The following is a 25,656-nucleotide window of genomic DNA, read 5'->3' as shown; positions in this document are numbered from 1 at the left end:
CCATTTTCACACTCTACTTTTATTTTCGTAGCAAAATAAACAAAAATGTGAAGGGAACATTCTCGATGTTTGATATCGATGCAAATCCGTTCTAGTAGATCAGTAATACCCAAACTAAGGCCCGCAGACCGCGGGTCATATCCGGCTAGTTGACTATAATTGTTTAAAATTTCAATTTGATCCGAAAATGGGATTTGGGAGAAAAAAAAATGTACAAAATTTGTACCAGACAGACAGAGAGACAGACAGACAGAGAGAGTGTGAATTACTTTAGGCTTTGTAAAAAGATTACTGTCATCAGAAGTCAACCAGAGTTATCTCTCAAATAGCTAGGGCATACCCACTAAGATTAAAAAAAAAAGGAAAAGGTAATCGTTTGAGCTAAAAAAAAATGTGGAGACGCCCCGTTTCTTAAAATATCGATTTAGTGTTCAGAAGTCATCTACTCCCTTGTATTGGTCATTAGTTGACCTGCTTTTATTATGGTAATCAAAAGTCTAGTGTGTTCTTCAGTCTATACTCTAGCTATTGAGTAATCCGCCCCTGACGAAGGTTAAGAGGAAACATTTTAAAACAGGTTTGTCTTCCCCTGAAACCATTTCCCGCTTTGCTCGGAGGTTACATAAAATCGGTCATTTCCCGCTGCCTGATTGGCTCACTCCTCTCAGTTCAGCGAGTCCACGTGACCCGCGATGGAAGAAGTTTGTCTCAATATCTGGTCTTCTTATAAGTTAAAGAAAAAATCTTGAAAAAAAAAGAGTGTGTCTGCCGATAGATGCTAGATCTAGAGGACGTAACAAGACCCTAGAGCCTAAAGCATTGAGGCGACACTATAAGGGCACGTAGGACATTCTAACAATAGTTGGCATATTGTAAGTGAATAAAAACATATTTCTAAAAAAGAAAACGCAAAGTTCAAGGTTCAACAAATACTCCAACCCCTCCTAAATCAAGACACTCACCCTTGCTACACCCACTCCGTATACAGAATTTATATTTTCACCCATTGGGTTATGTCATCTTGTTTTCTATTTATAGCAGTCGCTGGTATGTCTTGATCTATATTTCTATGTTTGCATATTGCATGCAACGGCACTATGTCTGCTCCACTGCTTTCTATTAAGGAATCGACCTTTTTCTTTTATTCCTGATCTAGGAATCGACCTTTTTCTTTTATTCATGATCTAGGATGAGATTTTTGTCCATTAAATCCAATCTGACACTGATCTGTACAGCTCTGCTTTTTTTTTATTAATTAAAACTGTCAGTACTGAGTGATCGATCAATTGTTTCTTAGGTTTTACATTCGAAACAAACAAATAAAAATCAAGTAAAAATGACGTTACGGTTATGTCTAATTATCATTTTTTTAACGCCAAAACTTTGTAGTAAATTATTTGTAATCATAATGCTGAGATCATTTTTTTGGTGTTTCTTTGTCTCAACTCCTGGCATTTCTCACGTGGCTTAGATATTAGGTCCCGGCGGAACTGATGTCACTGACAGGAAAGGGGTAAATGCGAATAACAGCAGCCTAATTCATTAAGTTTCGGACAGGAGCGGATCGTTAGCCTCCAGGCTGCCTACCCTGGGAAAGGAGAAGGAAAACCTCTGCAGTCTTGCAGCTAAACCAAAACATGGTCTGGGGGAGACAACCCTGAGGGAAAAATTCAGAAATCGGGATAAGGACTATGACTTTTGTTTAAAATGAAATTTAAAAAAAATGTACTTGGATGAGGTTGATGTGATGTTACGAGTTTATTTACTCCCGCCTCAACGAGCACACATTTCGAGTCGGTTTCTTGTATTTGTGATGAGGTTCATGACGGCACTGAATCCGTGAAGTACCCAATAAGAAGTACCCAATAAGAAGTACCCAATAAGAAGTACCCAATAAGAAGAACCCAATAAGAAGTACCCGATAAGAAGTACCCAATAAGAAGTACCCAATAAGAAGTACCCAATAAGAAGTACCCAATAAGAAGTACCCAATAAGAAGTACCCAATAAGAAGAACTCAATAAGAAGTACCCAATAAGAAGTACCCAATAAGAAGTACCCAACAAGAAGACGGGAAAGTAGTAAACAATAATCTTTAGGATGACCCCTAATGACCCCTAATGCAAGGTGTAAATTTAGAATATGTTTTTGTAACAAAAATTTGTGGTCTCCTTCTTTGAACCTTGGTTTAAATTTCTCGTTTGTGGATATTTCAATAAGCTTCTCTTGCGTTATTAGGTATCAATTCATCTGTGATTTGGATCTGAGTATGTCCACGAGCAAAAGCGCTCAGTACCCAGTCGGGAATATCCAAGTGAAGATTGTTTTTCAAATCTTTGGTTTAGGTCGCCATGGAATAGTAGTAGTCAGTTATAGAGATCGGGTCTTAAACAAGGAAACTCTTTGCTGAACTAAAAGTCGATCTCTTAGTGAGGTTGTGACCGAGCGTCGCACGAGGTTTGAGGGACATGTTCTCCGACGAAATCAATTACGCATACGATGACATGGAGGCCAATACGAGGAAAGCGCAAACAGGGACGTCCTCGTATAACATGACGTCACACTTTCATGGAGGACGTCAGAACAGTGGAGAACAGGTGGGAAGAGGCTTCAGACATTGCTGGTGACAGATCCTTGTGGTGACAGCTTGCCGCCCAATGCGCCGAATGGCGGGCGTGGATGGGGGTTAGTAAAATAATAGTAGGTAATAAACGTATTAAACTGTCGTAAGAAGCGAGTTGATTGTTATTGAAACTATTCAATCGGATAAACTGGCTTTTAGCGAAGGAAGTTATTTTAATTGTATACAATTTTCAACTCTGTGGACCCCTAGGAGTCCGCGGATCACAATTAGAGAAACACTGCTTTAGAGTACCCTAAAATCTAAAAGCAGGGTCTAGTAAGCACTATGTGCATACAAATTGTTTTGCTGTTGGCACAAAAATCAAGCCAGAAAAAAATCAACTGGACTATTTGGCAATTTGGAACTCAACAAACTGACAAAGTGAACCACTTGAATAGAGCTAAAGAGATGGATAAACAAGATCTGAAAAAGAGAAAGGGAGAAACTTATCTAAAGCCAAATAAGATATTGATTTCAGTTAGCCAAAAAAAAAAGGAGATTTAGAACTGGTGTGTTAATTCCAAAACAAATACTAATCAATAATACTCTGAGTGTTTGGGTTCATTAAGAAACCTTCTCCCACGGAAGAAATTGTTCTGGAGATCAAAGCTTTTCTAATGGGTCTTTTAGTCTGATGTAGGTGTCGCCGCAGGAGGACAGTCAGGAACAAGACAGTCAGGCACAAGACAGTCAGGAACAAGACAGTCAGGAACAAGACAGCCAGGCATAAGACAGTCAGGCACAAGACAGTCAGGAACAAGACAGTCAGGAACAAGACAGTCAGGCACAAGACAGTCTGGAACAAGACAGTCAGGAACAAGACAGTCAGGCACAAGACAGTCAGGCACAAGCCAGTCAGGAATAAGACAGTCAGGAACAAGACAGTCAGGAACAAGACAGTCAGGAACAAGACAGTCATGCACAAGACAGTCAGGAACAAGACAGTCAGGCATGAGGCAGTCAGGAACAAGACAGTCAGGCACAAGACAGTAAAAGACACATTTAGGACGTCATGAAGATTTAAAGAGTAAGATTTTATGGCAAGTTTGGTCTTCAGAATATGGCCGAGGGGGGGGGGGGCATGGTGCTACCAAACAATTTATAACACATGAATATTAACAATTAGTGAAGTTCATTAAGATAAAATGTGTTTAGAGAATCATAGCAGAACTCCAATAGTAATGTAGGCTTTACAGGCCCAGAACCTCTCTTCCAAATGCCCAGGAAAAAACAACAACAACTCTTGCTGTACTACGTAATATAAGTTGTGTTTCAATGCCAGTGTTGTAGGCCGGTTGTTGACCTGTAGCTCTTTTCTCTCTCTTCTCTCTAGGTCAGGGTTTCTCAACCTGTGGGTCGCGACCCCCTTGGGGGTCAGGGGTCGCCAAAGACCATCGAAAAAATGGATTGTTATTGTCTATGCATCTATTACTGTGTGTGTGTGTGTGGGGGGGGGTCGCGGCAGAGTGGTGGATTGTAAAAAGGGGTCGCCGAGCATAAAAGGTTGAGAACCGCTGCTCTAGGTCGTCTGCTCGGTTCACAGCTGGACCTTCTTGCCATTTCACCATCGTCACTGCATAGCCAGCAATCCATCGCCAAACCTTTCTTCACCATCATCTAGGAAAAAAACAACACACACACACATACACACACTCTCTGTCTCTTTCTTTCTGTCTATTTCTCTCTGTCTGTCTTTCTCTCTTTCTCTATGTCTTTCTCTGTCTCTCTCTCTGTCTCTGTCTCTCTCTGTCTCTGTCTCTCTCTCTGTCTGTCTCTTTCTCTGTCTTTCTGTGTCTGTCTCTCTTTCTCTCTATCTCTTTGTCTCTCTCTGTTTCTCTCTCTCTCTCTTTGTCTCTCTTTCTCTCTCTCTCTCTCTCTGTCTTTCTCTCTGTCTCTCTTTCTCTCTCTGTGCGGCTCTCTCTCTCTCTCTCTCTCTCTGCATAACAGGAGGTCGAAAAGTGTCTGTAAAGTTTACCAAAAACGATTTTTCATTAACAGCTTTCACCCAATATTTATATCTAAGTATATTTTGAAAGTCGACATCTCAAAAAGTACAAGTTAAAGACTATAAACGCCACCATATCTATATTATAAAGTAGAATGTGAGGTGTATGTATGTATGTATGTATGTATGTATGTATGTATGTATGTACGTATGTATGTTACTTATAGACATCAAAACCGCTTGACCAATCTTGATAAAACTAGGCAGGAATGTTCCTTGGGTACTAACTTAGACCGTAGTGTATGTATTGTAGCCCTAAAACAAACTTAAGACCCTCAAAAAAAAAAAAAAGTTGTCCGACTCTATTACAGCTATAGTATTTTGTGGATTTAGGCCATGTCTACAATGTTGACATGAGAAAAGATAGAAAGGATTTAGACCTAGATCTAATTTTAAGAAATACACTTTGCGCAGATAGTTTTTTACTTTGACACATGAAAATACAAAAGAAGATCCATTGATTTTATTATATAATAAAATTAACCTTCAATTTTGTGTTTCAAAAGCATTTTTTACATAAATTAGTTCCTTATATCTGTGACTACAGATTTCCTGACGAACATTCTTTCATTAGACAATACCGTAATGAATCGCGTACTAAATATTAATTCGTTTAATTGTTTACTTTATAATCCCATCCCTAGATCTAAAACTCTAATTCAACTCTAAGATGATAAAACTTCTCTTCGCACAGATAGTTTTATACTTTAACACATAAATATATTAATTAAAGTCCATTTATTTCATATTTTGATCAAATAAACATTCAAATTTGGTTTTCTAAAGCTACATTCATTTACGAAAGCTGCGAAGCCGAGTTGAGATAGGCCTAGATCTGTATTCATTCATGAATCGCGTACTAAAAATTATTTCGTTTAATTGTTCACTTTATAATCCCATTCATTGAACAAAGCTATCGCTCTTTTCGTTTTTAATAGTGTTACGTATCTCTCCTACTATCCAGGCTCTCTTCAAACTGCCCCACACGACACAACGAACTTAAAGAACCTCACAACTCAGGGCTCCAAAGTATCAGTCAATTTAATTTCAAATACATTACTAATACTGTACAGTTGGCAATAACATCACACTAACTGTCCAAAACCTAGCCTTGCTCCGCCTGACTTCACACACCGTCTGTCTCTAACTTCGCCTCGTACTGGTCACATTGCGAGGTAACATGAAGTCCAGTCGTTCTGACACACTCGCTCTTATATAGTGTCTCTATTGGCCTTCTAGAATCGGATGGAACGTTCTTGACCACTCAGAATGATCACAATCGCCGTGACTTGCGTGCGTAATATTTACACACAGGTCGTTGCCGAACTGGCGTGTACTGTCACTGGTCACAGTTGACCGATCGTCCTGCACTGGGGCGATTTGGGTAGGCTAAAAAACACAGCACTACCCCCATCTGTGTCACCACCAGGTTTACAACACTGTCCCCTCTTTAGATCTGTCCGTCCCGGACAGCATCAATCTCATGACATGGGATGTGTAGTTTCATCGCTTCAGGTGGGGGTCGATCGGTGGGGGTGACAGTGGGCTTGCCTCTAGAGCTAGACGAAGCCATCCACGTGGAATTCAGGAACTGTCGCTTTCGTCTTCTCTGCCAGTTGACCTTCACCTGGTTGCTCTGACATCGTGGTCGCATCGCCATCCTCGAACGCAGCCAACGTCGCTTTCTTCTCCAGTCGATCTTCATCTTGTTGCAATGACGTCGTGGTTGCATCACTATGCACATTGGGCTCATCAAACGTCGCCTTCTGTCATTCTGTACTGCGGGCAGCCATTTTACACATGGGGAGTGATAGGATGCCAGGGCCGGTGTCACCAAAACCATTGGCCTAACAGGTGGTTTCAAATGGTTTTCTCGAAGAGGACTTTTGGGATGGGTTTCAGGTTCACTGGAGGTGAAATTATGGGACAGGTCATCATCTTCAGACTTGTATGGAGGACATGCTTGTGGGGCAGGTTGATAACTCTCCACACGCAATGGTCCCTCTTCTTCGGCATCAGGCTGCGCATCAGGCTTCGGTCGACTAGTTTCAGCAGCGGACCAATCGTCTGTTGGGTTGAGACCTTTTCGATTACTTTCTACTTGCAAGGGGGTCTCTGCTGCGTCATCAGGTTTCGGTGGGTGTTCGTAATCATCACCAGGGCTTATGTCGTTGATCTTGACCTCTAGACAGACATCTGCAGGTTTCAAACCTCGCCGGTAGCTTTCATCATGCAAATGTTCTTTAACAGCTTCATCAGGTTTGTACTCGCTGAGGATATCGCAGCAATCATCACATTTCTTCTCATGGGAGCTACTTTCGTACGGCTTGCTATTAGAGTCACAGGAAGCACCATCTTCACTAGCATGGCCATCGTATGTGAGTATTTCGTAGCACGGGGTTTCTACCCCCTCGTTCAAAGCGTTCAGCTCGGGGCTCGTCACTTCTTTCACTGAAGTGTACATCTGTTCTACTCTGGCACAGGTATCTTTCTGTAAGTCACCCTTCCACACATTCTGAAAGTCAGCCAGCATCTGTTGTTGAAAGGTGATCAGCAGCTGCATTACATCGGGTTCTAACTCGAACAGGTAGGTGTCTGGATCTTCACCTTCTTCAGTTAGTTCTTCTCTAAGGCGTGCTTGCAAGGTTTCTTTCTTTCCTATTGCCTTCAGCCCTCGATCACGGAGTTCTCGTCTCAGTTCTTTCAATTCAAGTTCGTTCAGCAGTTTCAGAAGAGCCATAGTAGATCGGATCCCACTTCTTGACGCCAGTGTTACGTATCTCTCCTTCTATCCAGGCTCTCTTCAAACTGCCCCACACGACACAACGAACTTAAAGAACCTCACAACTCAGGGCTCCAAAGTATCAGTCAATTTAATTTCAAATACATTACTAATACTGTACAGTTGGCAATAACATCACACTAACTGTCCAAAACCTAGCCTTGCTCCGCCTGACTTCACACACCGTCTGTCTCTAACTTCGCCTCGTACTGGTCACATTGCGAGGTAACATGAAGTCCAGTCGTTCTGACACACTCGCTCTTATATAGTGTCTCTATTGGCCTTCTAGAATCGGATGGAACGTTCTTGACCACTCAGAATGATCACAATCGCCGTGACTTGCGTGCGTAATATTTACACACAGGTCGTTGCCGAACTGGCGTGTACTGTCACTGGTCACAGTTGACCGATCGTCCTGCACTGGGGCGATTTGGGTAGGCTAAAAAACACAGCACTACCCCCATCTGTGTCACCACCAGGTTTACAACAATAGATAAGAATGTATCGACTTCGGGTAAACCCATTTCGCAAAACTAATTTTTTTTACGTAGCAAAAGAGAAATAACGTGATAGGATCATTAGCTACGTTTAACATGCATCTAAATCCAATCCACTAGATTATTCAAAAGCATTTTTTACATAAATTAGTTCCTGATATCTGTGACTACAGATTTCCTGGCGAACATTCTTTAATTACACATTACCAAATGGTTACACATTAACACATCTCTCTACTGAGTCTATTCCTACAGCCTAGGTCTAAAACTCTTATTGAACTCTAAGATGATAAAACTTCTTTACGCAAAGATAGTTTTATGCTTTTACACATAAACATACTAATTATTGTCCAATCATTTCATATTTTAATCAAATTAACATTCAAATTTGTTTTTCTAAAGCATTTTTAATACATTCGTTCGCTGTTCGCTAAAGCTGCGTAGCCGTGTTGAGATAGGCCTATATTCATTCACGAAAAAAGGTCACGCATGCGCAACACAGAATGAACTCTATAAAAGCCCATGTTTAACTCTAGAGTAGTGTAGATTTAGATCTATGTCTACCTCAAGATCTACTTTATACTTTATACAAATGAACATACAAAATTGAGTCTATTCATCTCAAATTTTAATCAAATATATGTAGGCCTACAAGCAAATGTTTTAATTTGAAAAAAAAGGATTTAAGCCTATTAGCTATTCTGATTTGATAGCTTCATTCACACTATTTTTACATTGACACATTCGCTTTACTTATTACATTATTATTTCGTTTAATTGTTTACAAAACACTCTCAGTGACTATATCGACAGTAATGCGCAAATAAAGACCCGCGAGTCGCGGGTAACATATGTCTAGTATATTTATATGTTCTGATTTCACAATGCTGTTGAACGTTACGTTCTATAGAAACAGCGCAAAAAAAACTTTATACAAATCAAACGTCTCATGCTTCGCACACACAAAAAAAAAAAGATAAAGATGTGTCCAACTTTTCCTGGTCGTTTCTACATTCAGAGTCTAATTTTTGTTTCTTCGATTCTCCCGTTTCAATAACACAACAAATATTAAATGTTACGGCACCCTTCGCGTTAATCTCAGAAGAGGACAACCCAACACTATGGAGAACAAGATGCACACACAGGATGTCAAAGAAACGCTTTCCAAGAATGAAAAAGTCATGTTCAATCGTCTCGATCAAAACTTTTTTTTTTCTTACAAGAATATTGCAAAATCTTGATTCAGTTCGGTTAAGGTAAAGAAAATGTATTCGGTTCTGCTCGTAACGATCCGTTTTAAAATTCTGGTTTAGTTTGGTCGTAAGTGAGGTTTGAGTTTGGTTCAGATTCGGTTCATTTCCCATTTGTAGTGCACACGCTATTATATGTTATTGTATATCTCTCGTATAAAGAGAAAAAAAAAAAGGGATTTATAGAATTTGAGGACCAGAAAAGGTGAGGAGGGAGCGTTATAATGCGGGGCCGTTTTAATGATGGATGAACAAGTGTTCCGGGCAAAATACAAATGTTGACATTTACCAACTCTTTCAACCATTGCGTAGCACGGGTAACAGCTAGGTTTATATATGCAATGAATGTGATAGCTGTTCATTTTAAAATTAAGCTAAATCAATGTATTATTGATGATACAAAAATCACATCACTTACTTCCCTGTTTTTAATACATTTATTTATATAACTTTAAACCAAATTTTAAACTCAAATTATTTATTTATATAAAAACCTGTTTGACAATTTTATATACGATAACATACTCAAAACTTAACACGAGACCATGTCTTCCTACAATTTTATTAGTTCTGTAAATTAATCCAATAAATTTCCCTTCGCTCTCTTAATCTTACTCAATTCTTACTTTGATATTAATAAGGCTTGTCTTCCGGTCCGAAGATCAGTGAGGAATGCAGTATTTCCCGTGGCTGCGCAGCCCCAGCTGCGACCTACATATTTTGTAATACGCAGGGCAGGCATAACCATTGTCCGCAGGTGGTCGATCAAGCTGTCTCGTTCTGAGGCCGCATGCAACCAGGTGCTCTCTTCCATGTCAGCCAAGGCAAGTTGCTCGATTTATGGCCCTTTGATAATCTCATGTAAAAAAAAAAAGGATATAGGTATTTTTGCAAATTCTCTTTCGTCACTACAATTTTAGAAATTTAATTCAAATTGTGACTGTGAGTCATATATCTTATACTCCGGCAACGTATCCCATGATAAATCTGCCTCTTGTTAGATGACACTTCGCCGACCGATGACTGTTCCTGTAAACTAGGTCTATTTCCAAAATATCTGTTTTAGAAGTAATGATGCAGCTATGATTTAAAACAGTGGTTCCCGAAACCCTTTTGTTTTGCCATGTTTTCTGGTTTTCGGTAGACCCCTGCTTAAATTATATTGCATTTTTGCAAATTCATCAACTCCATTTTTTTAAAAGTAATTTATAACTTCTGAGTGGAAGAGTGAAAAGTAATTTAAAAGTACATCCCAAGCTAGAAATATCTTTTTTTTATTGATAAAATTCAAATTTAAAACCAATTAAAATAACAATTAGTAGCTGGAATGACAGCGCGTTGGCTGAGTGGTTAAGCACTTAACTTCTGAACCTGGGGTTGTGGGTTCGAATCTAGGTGAAGACTGGGATTTCGAATTTCTGTTTTTTTAGGGCGCCCCTGAGTCCACCCAACTCTAATGGGTACCTGACTTTAGTTGGAGAAAGAAAAGGCAGTTGGTCGTAGTGTTGGCTACATGACACCCCGCTCGTTAACCGTTGGCCACAGAAACAGATGACCTTAACATTATCTGCCCTATAGACCGCATGGTCTGAAAGGAGAACTTTACTTTTACTAAAATCACCAAACACAATTGGAATTTTTTTTTTGCAGGCTCATCATCCTTTACTACGGATATTATGTTTCATATAGGAAATAATTGTTCTGTGAAGTAGTCCTTCAAAATTGAATATAAATTTGTTAATTAATTGGCCTTAAGTATTATTGCAGAAGTTTTCGCAAAGAGTTTCATGTGTAATTATTGATCTTTCACGTCTGACTCAAATATTGGGTCCGCGGGACTGTTTTCACAAACAGGAGATGGGGTGAAGGGGAGTAACTGGCGCCCAAACCAGTAAGCTTCGGGCAGTGGGGACTCATTTTACTCAACTAGCAGAAGGAAAACTGAATTCAAACCACTACTGCCTTGCAGCTATACCCAAACGTGGAAAAGATTTCGTGGATCGACCCTAAAAATAAGGAGCCCTCGACTCTTGAGCAGTGTGTAGCACTCAGTGCTACAACTTGTCAGAGCATGCGACGCTGCTGATCCGCTGTATATGTCGTTTGCAAAGAATTACATAAGAAGCCTTTAATGTTTTAACTAAAACCGCCGACATGCCATTGAACTCTATTGTTGATTAAAGAAATTCTTTTAATATCAGATATAGGCTTGTGAAAAAAACAGTTTTTAAAACTACTTAAACGGCTGGTGAAATCAATGTTTTATCTACTGTTTTCCGTATTTGGCTATAAGTAAAGATATCTCGTAAGACACCCACAAACAAACATCTTCTCTATATAATGTTGAAGAGAGATTTTGTGGGTCATTCTGAACTTTATTTTTGAGAGCTCGAAAGTTGTTCAAATCTTTATCTTTTTATCAGGGTGGCATCGTCTCAAATGATCTTCCAGCGTAATTAGTTTCAGATCGTTATAAAATGGCAATTAAGCTATCGCTTGTTTGACAAAGAAAGAACGACTCTCAATTTTAAATAATCAACGCTGTAAAATCAACATTTCTTTTTGTTAGACGCTAGTTACATGTAAAACAAATTGAGCTAGTTAAATAAATATTGAAAGTAAATACAACTATTTTTCTTTGAATAGCAGGATAACTATTTAAAGTATTACTAAGGTACACATCATATATTAGTGTAGGAAATTATTACAATAATGGCATGTGAAAAATAAATTTAATTTAAATAAAATTCACTATCGTAGACCCTCGTGGACATCTTATAGATCCCTTTTTTTTCACTTTCGTAGACCCATTGGAAGTCTTCGTAGACCCCTGGGGGTCTATATAGAACACTTTGGGAATTACTGATTTAAAAAAATGCCAAATTATAAGAGTCATTCATGATTTTTAGCCTTTTTACGCAATAAGTGTACACAAAGTTGTCACTACTTATTTAGTGACATTTGATGATGCATGTAAAAGTGTCTACCGTGCAGTAATTAGAGAAGCCTTACTTCCCTTGAACTGTTGCACTACTTGTTGTCGCGTAGGTCTACTCTAATTAGTACAGCACAACAAATATTAAAATTCATCAATCATGGCCATGGTTAGCAAACAGAATATTTATTTGACCATAAAATGAAATACATAGTATACTGGCAAGTCCCGTCATCAAGAAATTACATAAATTGATAACATAATCAAATAAAATTTCTCAAGTACATAAATAGTAATACTTTCTACACAATAAGCAAGTTACGTCTATCTTCTTCTATATCCACGGCGTCTACTGATTTCTGACAATGTGGATAACCCTCAGAACGAGACTTTTTATCCACAATTCAACTGTGAACTCTTGTTTCCCACGTGAACTACAAAAAAAACTATAAATCGGTGTAACACATGCTTCCAGATTGTATATGTCACTGGCTATCAAACAACGATGTGAAAAAAGTCGTTTTCCTATTTCTACTTTTAAATCATACTTTTTGTCATAGTATATAACAGATATTTTTTAAAAATTAAAAAAAAAAAGAGCCAATTCTTACTTTATGAAGCTGAGGACTGTATCGTAAGATCGAATATTGTTTTCTTAATAATTAATAAATAATAGATTTACACAAAAAAAAATAGAACATTTTATTACTCCGTCTCTATTCCCCCCTCCCCAAGAAAAAAAAATCATGTAAAGTGTATATACAGTGTTTACAATAGATCTACAAATCCAATGGAAAGAACTCCGCATTTATAAATCTATGTTTCAATATTATAAGATATACTTTTTTCTTACCGATAGCAAACTATATTAATTTATTACCACTATTTAATAAATAAATCGATTGAATTTTAAAAAATTGATTCATGTTTTGTTAGGAGCAATGAATAATTGTGTAACGTTTCAGCTTGCTTCAAGGATGGGACAGACTGATTTGATGTAGGCTCTATAGTTAAGATATGCTAGAGATGAATAGGAGATTAGTGCAACTGTCCTAGGCTGGCAGGACTTTATATCCGAATGAAAGTTCTTACATCTTCGTGTGTCGTGATGTCTAGCTAAAACAAAACTAACAGATTGAAAACAAAACAAAACAAAACAAAAGACTCATCCAATGGTGAAGAGGAGAAAAAAAAAAGAAGAGGAGAATTGACCGGAAAAGCAGGTCAAGGTCAAGTTAAATAGAGTTGTTCTTATCACTCGCTGGTGCGGACAATCCTCCAGGCATGAATAAAGCTAATCTGTATTGAAGTATTAGTGGAGAGTGAGAGAGGCAGACACAACACATGGAGATAGAGAGAAATAGATAGTGTGAGAGAGAGAGAGAGAGAGAATCAAATGGAAAAATGAGAAAAAAAAACCAAAAACCAAACACAAAATAACGGAACAAACTAAAGTCTAGCAAAAAAAAAATAAAACTGTATTTTGAAGGAGGAAGCAACACACCACCCTTTCACTATCACAGACAGCTCTGCAAAGTGAGGTTAGAATTTATAGAACCACTTCCAGATTTGCGTCCATGGAAGTAAGCAGGATGGCTACCTGGTCGTGCGGTTTGCGCGCTGGACTGTCGTTCGGATTTATCGATGGTCGAGGGTTCAAATCCTGCCCGCTCCCATCCCCCGTCGTCCTGCGGGGGGTTTGGACTAGGAAGTAAACTATCTTCAACTCTGAAGGAACATCCGAAACATGTCAAACATTTTTACAAACAAAACAAAAACATTCTGTGACTGTGTTTGCTACATCACGGATGTCCCAGTTCAGCGGATGTTGATGTTTTTTTAAACACATATCCGCTCCAAAGGATGACAAAGAAGTAGGTCTTACATGTACAAATAATTATGTTATTTGAGCTGGTGATTAAACACAATCTTTCTTTAAATTTTTTTTTGAGGTGAGAAATATTTAGAGAGAGCAGCCTTGAGGACATTTGCAGGCAGAGACAATAAGCTGATTAGGGCAGTCGAATTGCTTTCTGGCACCAGCACAAGATGCTCTCTTCTATAGATGTCTAGTCTGTGAGAATAAACACGCTCGGTAGGAAGATAGCTGGAACAAGTCAGGAAATGGAAGACTTATGGAGGCATACGAAACATGATATGTGGTGGTAGCCCAAGCGCGAAGAACAGGCCGTCATAGTCCGTACCCCCTTCAGAGTCGGACATCGCCCAACAGGCGCTTGCTTCGCACAGAAGAAGATGAAACAATAGACTGCATTCTCTCAGAATGTCGCGTCTTCCATGACAGTGGACAGTCGAATTATTGGACAAAATAAGTATTATTTCTTTCAATGCTTTGACTAGATTAATAAATACCTCCATTTGATAAACTGCAAATAATATGTTGAGAATTCTTCAGAGCAATTTAGGACAAATTATAGCCAGACTTGCCCAAAAGGAGTTAAAATCTATTTAGAGCCTTCGCCATTTGATTTTTTCTTGGTGGTAGCTAATAGTGCGTTGCTACGGGGATTGAAACCTTCCTATTGTAAACATTAGAGTGTTCTTGTAAGCTTCTGTTAATGTTCACAGAATTCGTCTACTGCAGATACAGAGTAGTGGAACTTTGGAATAATACGTTGAAAGTCAGTAAACCAACCAAACAAAAAAAAAGTATGTTTGTACAGTGAAGCCACAGGCTTATAGACGTTATCAAATAACATGAAAATTCTTAAAAACATAAGAAAACGTCGAGCGTAATTCTATAAAAATTGACATTGGAGATAATTTAAAGACTCACCTAAGATTACTTTAACATTTATAGGGTCAGTGGCACAAAAGCGGGCCTGGGTCCAACAGGCTTAAGCCTGCCCCACTTTCCTAAAAATCTGGAGAAAAACAATTACGGCTCAAACTAAGCAGCTACCTCGATATCTATGCAACATACACATCCAAAAGGGATCATTTAAGTTTTTTCCCGCCATTTCAGTCAAGTACAATTTCTTTCCATTGTTCGAGATACCAAACAAAATAACTATTTACCAATTATTAATGAACTAATTGGTTAATTTTTTCTATTGATTCTTGTGTTGTCGGGTATAAGAAATAATTTTGCAAAAATTTCAGCTTATTCCGAGTATGGGTGTGGGAGAAATAACAAGTACAAACTTTTTACCAGACAGACAAACATACAGACACAGTTGTTATAAGCTTTGTAAACAGGAGAAACGAAAAGATACAGGATACAGAAGCAATGTAAAGAAATGCAACTTAAGAACACCAGCGTACGTGAAGTACACTGTCTGTGGAACCATAACATTTGTTATTGATTTGTAACGTACAGTGTGTGAACGGCTCTGTTAGCGTGTGTATGTGTTAGACTATACCAAGTCTGTGTTTACTAATCCACCAAGCTGTGTTGTAATTAACCAACTTTGTATGTGTGTATGTGCGTGTTATCAGTGACGCGATGAGACTGTCATATTTATTTGAAGGAAGCGTGCCCAGCATCACGGTCAGTCATACTGGTACCAACACCCACTCACACACGCACACACACATAAAGAAAAAAAAAAGCGATCATGAATGGACAAAAATGGCGATCACAGCTGTCTTCTCTAAAACGTTCCAATCAATTGTTGATGTACTTAGCAGACGACATGGAGATCGGACTAACAATGCGCTAATTTACAGTGTTTTCTTAGTCGATAAATCTCTACGTAAGTATAAGATATTTATCTCTTTGAAATAAGAGACGCCTTCGTTTGTGTTTCGCTCTACTTCGTCCTAATTAAAATGACCGTAGTTACTGGTACAGAGAATTTCAAATATTGACGTTAGATTCTATCTTGAAATAAAGCATCATAACTCTTACAACTGGCTAGCGGAAATCAATGACAATTAACATAACACTCTACGCAAACATTTTTCTTAACCTTGAAATCAAAGGTGTAACTACTGACTCATAACTTGTAGAAAGAAGCCGGAGCAACCACGCCAAGAGGTCGGAGCAGAGATAAAGCTATTTCCACTTTTAATTCTAAAAAGATGTCGGATCATTTTAAGAAATAGGTTGGAGCAGAGATGAAGCTTTTTACAAAGCTTATATCAACTCACTGTGCATGTCTAGGGCCGGCCTTAGGGCACTGCAACCTATGGGTCCCGCACTTTCATAGGCCCGCGCTAACACTAGTTGTAAATTATTAAATGAAACCATTTTAACCTACAACATGGTTTCCGCGGTCTCCTGATTTTCCAAGAGCTCCTAGAAATCTCCTGAAATTGCAAAGTACACGAAAAACGTCATGAAAATCTCCTGAAATTATTAAATTATCCTGAAAATACAAATGTCCTGAAAAATAGACAAAATATGAAAAACGACAACCCTAATCGCGTTAAAAAAACGACATTGTCAACTTTCATGGAATAAAAATAATAAGGCGAATTTAAACCATAACAGGAAGTTCCAATACTTAATTTACTGCAATAGTCAGTGGCAAGTACATATAGATCTAAATCTATTTCGATCTCTTAAAAAAATAAAAAGCGATATTTTGATAGTCTATACCAGTGATTACCAAAGTGGTCTATATAGACCCCCAGGGGTCTACGAAGACTTCCAAGGCGTCTACGAAAGTGAAAAAGTAAATTGGGGGTCTATAAGATGGGCACGGGGGTCTACGATAATGAATCTCATTTCAGCAGGTCATGACTTGAATTTTGATATCCCGTTAATGGAATTATTTTATCCACACATTTATGATTTGTACCTTACTAAATGCTGGAATGAAAAATTGTTGTATTTAATTTAATAACTCTATTTAAATTGCTTTAATTTTGTCATGTTGTAAATTTAACAAGAAGAAATGTAAACTGTACAACGTTGAGCATTTCAAATTGGACTTCATGCCTTCCTTGTCAAACAAACGAGTGTTTACGTGACTTTTTTTTTATGACGTTATAAACCAATTAAGCTGGAGGATCATTTGAGACGATGCCACCAATGGATGGTGAACTTGCAAACCTTTTAAACCAAAAAGTTTTCCAGTGTGTGTTTGATAATTGTATGTAATACATAGGATCTAGTATTTTGGTTTAAATCTGAATTTTATTAATACAAATATAATACTTTAAATGTAGCTGTAAATTACTTTTTTTTTTAACCATTCGATTCACTGATTATAAATTAGTTTAAAAAAACGTGAAATTTGAAGTTAATGAATTTGCAAAAATGAAATATAACGGAAGCAGGGGGTCTACCGAAACTGGAAAACGTGGCAGGAGGTCTACGAGACAAAAAAGTTTGGGAACCACTGGTCTATAGTAAATCTAAAAGGCAGATGTGAAATTTGGAAAACTACATTCTATAGTAGATGGCTCGTAATTTAATTTGACCGTGATTTTGCACTTAGTAAAGTATGAATAAAATGCAATGACGAATTTATTTTTTATAAAAAATTCTTAATTTTCATTTATTATCCTTATCTCAACCCATACCAGGCCCCTCGCAATCTGTTTCGCATAGGGCCCCGCAATCTGTAGGACCGGCCCTGTGCGTGTCTGTCTGTCTTGTAAAAAGTTTGTAAATCTACACGTTATTTCTTCGACACCCAATCTCGGATCAAGCTAGCTGAAATTTTGTACAATTATTTCTTTTACTTGACAACACAAGAATCAATTAAAAAATTAACCAATTAGTTTATGAGCTATTGGTAATTATTATTTTTTTTTTTTGGTATCTCGAACAAGGGAAAGAAATAGTACTTGACTGAAATGGACTGAATTAGTCTCTTTTATAGTTCGCCGCTTTAGAGCAAGTTTGAAACAAACAATACTTAACTATATAATCTTCTATAATCATAACCACCTCTCTAGCAGAGTCGTTAATATGGCGGCTTAAAGACGCGTGAGCCATGAGTTCGAATTCAGGTCGTTCCCCCTCCCCCCCTTTTCTTTTGTAAATACATTGAAAACCGATTACGGTAAAATCCACCCAGATATTCTTTCTCTCTCTCTCCCCCCCCCCCTCCATTTTCCCAACCGATCCAAATAAGTGATAGGATCATAGCGTATTGAGAAAGCTAAAAGCATGAAATAGCGCTAAACAAAACAATTGGTAAAAATATTTCTAATTGCTCAGATTTATTGTTGTTGTAAGTCTAGATCTATTACAAATTTTATTACATGATTGATTAAAACTAATGGATACAACAATTACACTTCCTCATAAGCATTGTATTTTTAAAGCATTTTTAGCGGCCCCTGAAAGGGGAATGGACGCTATCAGTTTTGTGTGGTCTGTCTGTCCGTCCATTCGTCCTGTTTAGATCTCGTAAACTAGGAAAGATGTTGAAAATCCGATATCATGATATTTTAGATCTTTCAAAGGCTACTTTTTTCATTTCTGAACGAAATTTGTTTTTTTTTAAATCAACTATGCAAGCAGTTTTTTTTTTAAATACACCATTTTTACAACTATTCATTATTAATAGTAACAAACATGGGACACTATTTAGTAAAGTGATTACACAGACACAATAATCTGAACACATTTATGCAAACGGTTTTAGATTTTAAAATTTTATTTTACCAAAGGATTGCCAAATTTAGTAAGTTCTGTCATATTGGTACTTCTACATTTACCAAAAAAAAAAAATTTTTTTTTAGAGAAAAAATCTACTTAATATGCAAATCAATTAGATCAATTAGATAATCATTATAAGTTATTAGTTAGGCCAGGTTCAAATCAACTCTACAATCGCACACATATATCTAGGTCTGCTGGACCGTTGGGGCACAGTCAACCTTCTTTCTCCATTCTTCTCTGTCATTTGCCTTTGATAGAATTTCATTATGATATTCTTTCTGAAAATATTGAAACCTGCCTTTTTGCCTGCCTGGGCGGACCACTTAGGGGGCCGATTTAGAGTTTTGTGTTTCCACACAAACTGTCTTTGTAACCTTGTTTTTTATTTTATAACTCTTAATTTGAAAAAGTGTTGGGAGCAACTTAAGAAAGTGGTTGAAGCAATGATGCAGAGTTAATAATTTATGTTCAGAAACATTCTGTGCTCATCAGTCTTTAAAGTCTAAATCTATACGCCTATCATTAGCATATTATAAAGAGTAGATTTATACATGCCCTAAACCAGGATTTTCTCTCTAAGGTGGGTTGGGGTTGGGGTTAAATAATTCAATTAAAGTGGATGTTTATATCACCGATTCTATTCATCCCTTCTACCTTTGGATGTGTAGTCACTTAATCTAGGGTTTCAAAATATTAAAGTTTATTCTCCACCCGACAATTTGTTTAAGAAAAATACAACAACAAAGCGTTAACCCTTAAAACGCGTGTGGTAGTTTCGCCTCCAAGCATTAAAATTGTAATTTTATTTTGTATGCACTCATTCTAAAACAGCTCAGCACTTTAAGGGTTAAAGTCCCCTTAATTTTTGTCACAATGTTATAAATTCTACTTTCTATATGAAATAATATAATAAATAATCTACTAAATATTTGGGAACGATAAATTCTTAGGAAAACCTATGGTGCTATACAAGATGAAACTGTGTGGCGGACACGCACTTACTATGAGATCTATCAATTGTATGAAGACCCACCTATATTGACAGAAATATAAAAGAACAGATCAGGTCACCTTGAAAGAATGTCAGACAACAGAGGAGCAAAAACTGTATACAGGCAAAAACCAAAAGGCGGGCGACTCAAAGGCAGACCCCGAATGTGATGGATTGATGATGTGGAGGCAGATCTGCAACAGCTTGGGGTTCTGACGTGGAGACGAAAGGCCCAGGAGAGATCTGAATGGAGGGATGTGTTGAAGCAGGCTAGAGCCCTTCATGGGCTGTAGAGCAACTGGGATGGATATAAAATAATAGGAAAACTCATTATTTAATAATTTTTTTGTAACTTAAGAAAAATTACGAGCAAGGCTACATATTTGATATTTCTGCTAGTCATAAAAAAAAAATCCAACGTATTAAATAGTGTGTTGCGCAAGTGTTTGAGAATCCCTGGTCTTCAAAGCCTTCAAATGATCGCACTTAGGGTGTCTTCACTATGATACATTCTTTTCAGTTCATTCACCTGGTCTGGTCTAATTAATTCCTTCCGCAAGCCACTTGTCAACACACGCATGATTGCCTTCTAAGTCTGAATCTCATATTGACAGCTAGACAGACCTGGCAGCGTTGAGATAGAGATAGCCCTATTGTTGGCGTCTATATCTTTAATTCTTTTTCTTTCTTTCTTTCTTTGATACTTTCTTTTTTCCTTTATCTATCTATCTATCTATCTATCTATCTATCTATCTATCTATCTATCTATCTATCTATCTATCTATCTATCTATCTATCTATCTATCTATCTATCTATCTATCTATCTATCTATCTATCTATCTATCTATCTATCTTTCTATCTATCTATCTATCTATCTATCTATCTATCTATCTATCTATCTATCTATCTATCTATCTATCTATCTATCTATCTATCTATCTATCTATCTATCTATCTATCTATCTATCTATCTATAGAAATTCCTATATATTTAACCCCTCTCTAGCTAAACCATCCAGCATTAAATAATTTGTATTGATGATCTCACGCTCTATTCTCGCATCCGGCCATTACTTTGAAATGTCCATGAAGACATTAACCCCTGCCTGCCTGTCAAGAGTGTCGACACACATCATGCCTATATTTTATAGCGAAAGATTAGCAGACGAACAAAGAGGATATGTATCTTTTATTTCCATCAAAATATGTTCATATAAACAAAGTTATTGACATGCTTATGGGAAGATGAGTCCTATGTTGTTATTAAGTTGTCTGGTTTCACGTTCTACGAATATATCAATATGCCATTTAATGACATAAAATGACATTATATGTCACACATTTCTAGGTCTTGACATTGTAATGACCTTTCAATGACGGCAAATTTGAATGCCACGAACTGACAAAATAACAAAGCTGAATCAAAACAAACGTTAACTAAAAAAAAAAGTTGAAAAGAAAAAAAAGCTTTGAAATGTTTTTGTTTTGTGTCTTTTAGATTCAATTTTTATGCCGCCACAGTAAAAACAAAATTCTTAACGTGATTAAAAAAAAATAAAGAAAACAAATCCTTTAGAGAACAAATACGATGTCCCCTTCATACAGCTTATAGAGCAATTATTTGATGTTCATAACTTAGGAATGCTAGATTTAAAAAATTAGGTAATTTTTTTTTTTCGTAAATCTCAATCTTCGTTAGGACTTAAAAATTTGAACACGGGACCCCCAGGTTCAGAAGCCAAATACTTTACCACTCAGCCACCTGATCTTCATAACAGTGTTACGATAAGAGACATCAATAAAAATAAAATTATTACTATGCTCTCTCCTTATGTGTATAACAGAAAATATCCCATTTTGTTCTTAACTCTTTCTCTCCTAACTGACGATACCAACGTTGGTACCACCAGAATGTGGTAATTAATTACGGAGAGAAAGAGTTAATATAGTCTCTCCTTTTTATTAGTATAAATCCTGTTAATCATAACAATAGTGTTAGTTTTATGAAAAAAACTGCTTGCATATTTAATGTAAAAATTAAGCGGTTCATTTTCAGAAAACAATAAAAGCCGTTGCGCCAAAACTTTGCAATATATTTTCTAGCATTTTCGATCTTACGGGACGGCCGAACAGACAGACAGACAGACGGACTGACAGCATATCACACAAAATTAATAGCAACTATATCCTTTTCGGGGACCACTTAAAAAGCTACTGCAAATGCAACATTGAATGTTATGGCGACCCGTTTCCTTGCACTTAGGTAAACCTATCAGGAGTTGCGTCTGGACAATGTACACAAATCAAAACAACAACTTAACTTTCAACACTAATTAACAAGCGAAACAAACACATTTCGTCAGGCTACATACTGGCATGTGCAAATTGCAAATTGAATTTAAGGTCTCAAAATAAATGATTGAAAGCGATTTGAAACTGAATATTCGCTTTAGATTTCTGTAAATGCGGCGGCATCAATCGATCTATACAAAATTTCACACTAATACCAATAGAGCAACATACATACATACATACGCCCATACATACGCCCATACATACGCCCATACATACGCCATACTTTATGCTTTTTTATTATTTAGTATTTCTGTAGATACATCACTATCTCATACACAACACAAAGATCAACAAAACAAAAGTGACTGAAGACTTCTGAGGCTCAGTTGTCATAATTAAATGTTCCACACTATCTGCTTCACCGGAGCCAAAAGTTTTGATTAATTTTGTAGAGCGAATTCTGTGGTAGTCCAACTGTCATTTTTTTCCCCAGGATAATTGGTTACATAAACATTGTTGTACTCAACACTGAGGACAACGAACAGTGTTATAAACACTTCTGAAGGAGGTGTCGTTCTGATTGAATGTCTATAATCTCCACTTCAAAAAGGTTACTTAGTCACAAGTGTCGACAGTTCGTTGTCTAACTTTTTTTTTTTTATAGTACATGATCATTTTACATAGATCCGCCGCAGCTCCTTTTACCTTTACCTTTACCTATCCCTTAGTCTGTTGGACCGTTGGGGCACCAGGCAAGATTTGTCAACCGTCTTTCTCCATTCCTCCCTTTTTTTTGCCTTGTTTAGAACCTCTCTCAATGGCAGGCCTGTCCATTCTTTAATGTTGTCCTCCCATCGCTTTTTCTGTCTGCCTCTTCTTCTTTTCCCTGGCACTGTTCCCTGAAGGAAGGTCTTTGCGAGCAAAAATCACTCATAATAACCCTTCCGCCGCAGCTCATCAGTTATTAAATAATCATTGCCAATACAGGAACATAATCGAGTAGTCAGAATGTGAGAATGAAATCTGTGTTTTTAATGTTTATTACAAGGAACCAAGATCTCAGATTTCTGAACATACGCAAATCCGAAATTGTTTGTAGTTTATAGTTGTATTTGTAATTGTTGAGTTACTATCAAAACCAAAAGTTCAGATCCACACGACACGAAATTATTTCAAAGTTCTTGTATTATCTGCAAGTTGAGCTTTCCTCCAAGCCCATCCCAGGTGTTAGCTAGAAATTGTTTCCTGAAATGTCACCCTGTTGTTGTCTGGCCATGTGACTGAAGCTTGTGTTCAAATCTTTTTTTTCAAGCAGAGGTGCCTTAAGGCGTATAATATATGTACACCTTAAGCAAACCAATACATTAAGCCTGTTCGTGAAATGAATGTATTTATAAATATTCAGCTGTGACGGAACACGCTTTGTCATTTAGAGAACGAAGCTCTGCTCTTTTCTTAGACCATGGTTACACGAATGAACCTGACTAAATGTAAACAAATCATCACTTATGAACAAAAGTGTGTGTCATGAAGAGGAACTGACAGGATCTCCAATCAATAACCTCCTACGGCATTTTGTTTTATAAGATAGTGAGATTGAGAAGACAGACACGGATAGATAGATAGACAGATTGATTGATTGATTAATTGTTAGATAGACGGATAGACAAATAGACAGATTGATTGATTGATTAATTGATAGATAGAGATAGATAGATAGATAGACAGTTTGATTGATTGATTAATTGTTAGATAGACGGATAGACAAATAGACAGATAGATTGATTGATTAATTGATAGATAGAGATAGATAGATAGATAGACAGATTGATTGATTGATTAATTGTTAGATAGACGGATAGACAAATAGACAGATAGATTGATTGATTGATTAATTGATAGATAGAGATAGATAGATAGATAGATAGATAGATAGATAGATAGATAGATAGATAGATAGATAGATAGATAGATAGATAGATAGACAGATAAATAGATAGATAGATTTATTGAAAGATAGATTGACAGATAGATAGACGGGCAGACAGATAGATAGATAGATAGATAGATAGATAGATAGATAGATAGATAGATAGATAGATAGATAGATAGATAGATAGATAGATAGATAGATAGATAGAAAAATAGACAGATAGATTGATTGATTAATTGATAGATAGATAGATAGATCATCATCATCATCAAACTCAATTAGAGTGAGGGCTTGAGAGGCAGATAGATAGATAGATAGATAGGTAGATAGATAAATAGATAGATAGATAGATAGATAGATAGATAGATAGATAGATAGATAGATAGATAGATAGATAGATAGATAGATAGATAGATAAACAGATAGACAGATGGACAGATGGACAAATGGACAAATAGATTGATTGATTGAGAGAGAAGGAGAGAAAGATTAAGATAAAGAAAAACATACATCTTGTATGAAAATAAGAGAGAGAGAGAGAGAAATGAACCACATCTTTAAAGTCTAAAATATGTTTCCTTAAACCGTGTTTACAACAGATATTTACTTTCGCATGTCATCTTGTAATCTAGGAATTTATTTGAAACGTCTTTGTTTACTACGTACATTTCATTATCTTTCTAGAGCTTCACAAGAGAGTCACTCTACATCGGCCATGATGAAAGATCTTAATTGTAGCAACAAATTGCAAGGGGAGTAATTGATACATCGTCGAGAACAATCGATAACTCATTGGCCTGGAATTATCTCCCGTAAGTGATTCTCAGTGTGTGTGTGTGTGTGCATTAGTAATTACTGAGTAACAAAATCACATGACACTACTTCAAATTCTCCATTTATCAAACTAGGTAGGCCTATGCTCAGTGCGCCGGGGTCAGTCAACCCTAACTGTCCATTATGAGCTGTCCAGTGAAACAAGCCATAGAAGAAGACTTGAAAAAGGCCAGGGCTGCTAAGCCTGAGACCCAGGTTCGAAAACAGGGCTCCGCTGACAGCGCCCAGATATCAGAAGCCGGCAACAGCAGCACAGGAAGCCTCAGTGATGCCTCCAGCACACCCAACGGCTCCGTCACGTCGTCGCCTTCCCGGGCGCGCGTCGGTGGCGCCCCGGAGCCCAGGGTCATGAGGAAGATCTCCCCATCCTGCCCCAATCCTCTCCTGAGCTCGCCTCGCAAGGTGTCGCCCCCGAACCCCAACCAAGTGAAGTTTTATACCCTGAACGAGCAGGATGGAATCAGGGCTGCGGATGACATCACTTCCGACGCGGCGAGCAACTGTGGTTCGGTGGAAAGCTCGCCGAGGATGAGAAAGATCAGCAACATCTCACTGACCTCCCTTGGCTCTGAAGGCGACAGTGAACTGGAAGGGGAGAGGAAACTGGATATTACAACATTGATAGAAGGAGTTGGGACTTTGATCATACCAGCGGTAGGTCTTACTTGACTCTACATCACACATCAAACACTCTGATCTTACCAGCGGTAGTTCTTTCTTAACACTACATCACTCATTACACACTCTGATCTTACCAGCGGTAGTTCTTTCTTAACACTACATCACTCATTACACACTCTGATCTTACCAGCGGTAGTTCTTTCTTAACACTACATCACTCATTACACACTCTGATCTTACCAGCGGTAGTTCTTTCTTAACACTACATCACTCATTACACACTCTGATCTTACCAGCGGTAGTTCT

General features: G+C 37.5%; 1 protein-coding gene across 2 annotated transcripts in view; it reads left to right on the top strand.

Moving 5' to 3' along the window:
* The window catches only part of LOC106058259 (guanylate cyclase soluble subunit alpha-2-like), a 176,003-nt gene that overhangs the window by 9,970 nt on the left and 140,377 nt on the right, over window positions 1-25,656 (top strand). The window contains exons 2-3 of one of the 2 annotated variants that reach the window (XM_056037272.1): window positions 24,580-24,707; window positions 24,808-25,383. In XM_056037272.1, the coding sequence (XP_055893247.1) occupies window positions 24,853-25,383 (531 nt within the window). In that variant the 5' untranslated portion in view covers window positions 24,580-24,707; window positions 24,808-24,852. Of the gene's footprint in view, window positions 1-24,579; window positions 24,708-24,803; window positions 25,384-25,656 lie in introns of both variants that reach the window. The other variant, XM_056037271.1, reaches the window with a different exon arrangement.

Source organism: Biomphalaria glabrata, chromosome 8 (genome assembly GCF_947242115.1).
Source record: "Biomphalaria glabrata chromosome 8, xgBioGlab47.1, whole genome shotgun sequence".
NCBI lineage: Eukaryota > Metazoa > Mollusca > Gastropoda > Planorbidae > Biomphalaria > Biomphalaria glabrata.
The sequence above is the reverse complement of the archived record's forward strand: the minus strand, read 5'-3'. Positions and strand labels throughout refer to the sequence as shown.